The 4228-nt window shown below is 39.2% G+C and overlaps 1 protein-coding gene across 2 annotated transcripts in view; it reads left to right on the top strand.

Moving 5' to 3' along the window:
- LOC101852869 (hsc70-interacting protein) overlaps positions 1-2321 on the top strand; it is a 29321-nt gene extending 27000 nt beyond the window's left edge. For both annotated transcript variants that reach the window (XM_005105427.3, XM_005105428.3), the window contains exon 10: positions 641-2321. In XM_005105427.3, coding sequence (XP_005105484.1) covers positions 641-823 — 183 coding nt within the window. In that variant the 3' untranslated portion in view covers positions 824-2321. The remainder of the gene's footprint in view (positions 1-640) is intronic.
- The last annotated feature ends 1907 nt before the right edge of the window (positions 2322-4228 follow it).

Here is a 4228-nt window from a genome sequence, read left to right as displayed (position 1 = left end):
ACCAGCTAATAGTTGGATGAAGTTGTCCAAATCTGGCTCCAGCCGTAGCTGTCTGCCTTGAAAACAGCTCGCCTGCGGTACCTACTTGCAAAGCTGTGTGGTCGACTGCTTTTCCCTGTGACTGTCACCAACAGTTTCCTCTTATCTGTTCCCAACATATTGGTGCATATATATCTGTTCACCAAGTGGGTGTTTCTGATTTTTTTTTTCACCACTCATTCAATGTCTTTGTAGACGTGCAACAATAGGGGAATCCTTTATAAATTAATATAATAAACAGTTGTGTTTCGTCTCTTTATTGATGAGAATTACACACCTGCGCTCACTCACTCACGCACACGCACGCACACACACACACACACACACACACACACACACACAGGGAGGTAACAGTAATCACTAAAATATAATGGAAATGAGATGATTGCATTTCTCTCCCCCTTTGCACGGGTTGAAGTAGACGGACGCTTTGTGTAAACACACTAAGGAACCCTCCTGAGCACTGCGAGACCACTGTACCTGTTTGTTCTCAATCCTTTTGATGATATCAAATGATCAAGTGGGCAAAATGTTTCCGGAAAGAAAAGAAAAGTAATATATCTGAGTGTTCCTTGGCGTCCCCCTCCCACCCCTTCCTCAGGACCCTGAGGTGTCCCAGGCATTCCAGGATGTAGCCATGAACCCAGCCAACATCTCCAAGTACCAGAACAACCCCAAGGTACAGGCCGTCATCAACAAGATGGCCACCAAGTTTGGTTCAGGGGAAGACGGCCCGGAGGCTGGGGATTTCTCCAGGGGATTTCCCGGAGCGGGCATGGCATGAGACCATATTTCGTCCGACACAGACTGAACTCTGTATGGAACCATGCAGAAAACCATGCTGAAAACTGGTGGATCATTCTAATACATCCGCGTTTTCTTTGTTTTGTTTTCAATATTCGTTTGTCAGAAGTTCGGTAAATGCGTTTTGTTTTAACTCTTTATCTCCGAGGGGGGTAAACCCACTATGCCGGGCTCATCTTCTGGTACGAAATCTAAAAGTGACATATGCATCTCTAAATTGGTCATTAATTCAAATCAAGTGAATCTATCTTGATAGTTCTTCATCTAATGAATGAACTCCCAGTAAGAGAGACCTGTTTTCAGCTGTTGCCGAAAAGCAATTGGACGTGGAAACTGTTATAATGGAATGTGCCCGAGCCCAGCGGCTCACTGGCACAGTGGTTCCAACCGCAAGCCGTTGAAAGTGGCTTGCCGGAGATAATGAGTTAAGAGGACAAGTCTGTTCCTCAGAAGTCCTAAGAATCTACAGACTAGGTAGGTTATAGGAGGAGCTTAAATGTTTTGTTACATACAAGGTGTATGGTACTTTTTTTTCTGTTGATTGCAATAGATAAGTGTGAATATCTACAAGTAGCCTATGTCCTAGCTGAATATTTTGAAGAAAATATTGCCTTTCCAAATGGGAGGAAAAAAATCAATTCTGCTCCTCATTTTGCTGTTTAAACTCCGTATATGACAGTGGGTTTGCCTGTCTGCTCTGTGTGACTGGATTTGCTGATTTTTCACGTCGAGTCCTAATTTTTCACATTGTTTCAATATATCCATCCATTGCAAGCACATCATTCCGCATGGTCATAACTTTCGGACTGGCTGTTGAATCCATATTTTTATGCCTGCTGACAATATGTTTCTTTTTAAAACTTGTTCTTATCTAAAAGAAACTTTCATGCATATTATTTTGTGATATTGATCCCATAGTGTTTTTCTCTCAACAAGAAAAATGTCTTTAGTTTTACATTACAAAACCTTTATACAACACATCACTGTTAATCCGTGCAGTTGTGCTTGTAGAATTTTTTAGCTCCTAGGTTGCACAGTTTGAAGCACTTGTTGATAACGTACCTTTGTATTTGCGGACCAATAGACAGTGGTGTGTATGTTTGTAGTCAAGTAACTTCATGACATGTGGAAATCTGCTTCCCTAGGAATCATGTTTTGATTTATACAACGTTATTGCACAATTCTTCACTCTGTGGTAAGTCCTGTTAAGAGCTTTTTAATTAAGTGTTTGAACAAATGCTTTGTCTTTATTTGTACTGTAAGTTTTCGTTTGATAAAATGTCTGTTTTCTTCTGTCTTTTACATCCTGGGATTTTCATATAATACTTTTAATCATTCGTTGTTTTTCAGGGGTTCAGTGGAAATGTTTCTTTTTAGAATTTAAATTAATAAAGCAATGTCAGCGTTGTATGTTGTGGGATTAATAAAACCACCAATCATTCACTCTTGTAAGACGGACAGTGAATGCACTTGTAAAATTGAAATCCAGGTAGCTGATGTTACTGTTTAGTTTGTTCTTGGATTCATGATAACTATAATCAGACTCTGGTCTCTTTTAAAGCATGGTAATATTGTTGCCTTCAGATTTTTTAATTACTGTTTAATAGGTGTTTCTTTTCTCATAATCTGCTTTCATTTTAACACTTTGATCTATTGTTATGACAACCCTTTGCGGGTGGTTGGCAGATGATTTGGTGTGTTTTGCTCCTTCTTTCCTATGAATCATCAATCGTCCTTATCTTTCCTCCTTTTTTGTGTATGTTACTCTCTCACTTCACCTCTAATCTTCGACACTTATATGGCCTAATTGTGTTTCAAGTGCCGTAAAACTATCTGTGGTGAATGAATGACCATATATATATATATATATATATATATATATATATATATATATATATATATATATATATATAATATATATATGCGTAGGTTTTATATTTTGTACAATATGCTAGTTTTGTTGCTGCGGGTTCCTGTTTGTACTTTAATTAGGACCTATATAATAATATATAGGGCCACACGCAAAAATATGAGTCTGGGTAGAGATGAATGTTTTGGGATATATATATATAGCTGCCTTCTGTTTCACTGCAAGTAGCTCCATTTATTATTTTCAGTTCTGTAATGTTCGTTCACCTGACTGTGAGCTTCTATCATCTGGATAGTTGGTTGTGTTGTGGTTTTTCTGATACAACAATAAATTGTATTTCGAATTGAAAATATACTGTGTAATGGCTTTCCTTTTGTGAACATAATTCCAGTGGTTAGTGGACTGTGATAGTCTCAAGTAAATAAAAAGAAATACAGCAGCTTTAGATTTGTTTGACCAGAGGAAGAATTGGAGAGACCTGGTCCCATTCAAAGGTCCCGCGTTGGAATCCGGGTAGCGACCGAAAAATTTTCATCTCTAAAATTGTCTCCTTTCACCTCCCTTCCTGCTCTCTAGCAATATTCTTTCGTCTGCTTTCGTCTCCTCTTTCTGCCCCCACCCCCTCACCTCCTTTGCCCCCTCCTCTGGGCTCCTGACTCTTTCTGCAGCCTTTCTACTGCTACTCCCTGACTCCTTCTTACAGCTGTCTTACTGCCACACCCCTGATCTTCTGGTAGGAAAGATCTACACCTAGCCTTCTCGGACAAGGGCGAAAAATCTCGGAGGGCCCATGTGCAAGTTGCGCATGTTAAAGATCCCTTGGTGGTCTAAAATCGATAAGAGTAGGCTTCGGCCGCCACCCAGGCAAAATTCAAAATTTCCTACCAACTAAAAGTATTAGGTGTGTCCCGCGCGCTCATATGACCTTATGCAGTTGCGAGCACCGTAAAACACTTACAAACAAAAAGACCTGGTCCCAAACCTAAACAGGGTATCGGCTTGTCCCCGATTCCAAAGATAGGATAGGGGTTTTGCTTCTTTTTTTTTTCAAGACAATGATCTAAATATAATATTATGATTTTGTTCAAAACTTAAGCTGAATCATTTTCCTGACCAGAAATTAAAGATTTCTGAAATACAAAAGTTTAATATAAAACTACTTTTGCTTTTGTACAGTGGAACTCTGATTCAATGAAGCTGTCGGGCCTGACGTTCCATTTCGTTCAATATAGCAAACATTAAGTTTTTGTGTAGATACAGACACTGAGTAAGTAATGTATAATGCATTCAACTTTCTCAATCAAAAGCAGTTTGGCTTCAAATGAGAGGCATTTTCATTTCCTTGATGCCATATCGAAGAAATGCTGGAAAATTGACAGAACTCTACCAAGCACACACTGTGCAAAATGGTTTCAAATGAGAGGCCTGTTCATTTCCTTGATGCCATATTAAAAAAATGCAAGAGAATTGACTAACTCCTACCAAGCACACACTGTACAAAAGGGTCGACTTGTT

The sequence above is a fragment of the Aplysia californica genome, unplaced genomic scaffold (genome assembly GCF_000002075.1).
Source record: "Aplysia californica isolate F4 #8 unplaced genomic scaffold, AplCal3.0 scaffold00470, whole genome shotgun sequence".
Classification (NCBI taxonomy): domain Eukaryota; kingdom Metazoa; phylum Mollusca; class Gastropoda; order Aplysiida; family Aplysiidae; genus Aplysia; species Aplysia californica.
Note: the sequence above shows the minus strand (reverse complement) of the source record. Positions and strands in the feature narration are given on the sequence as shown.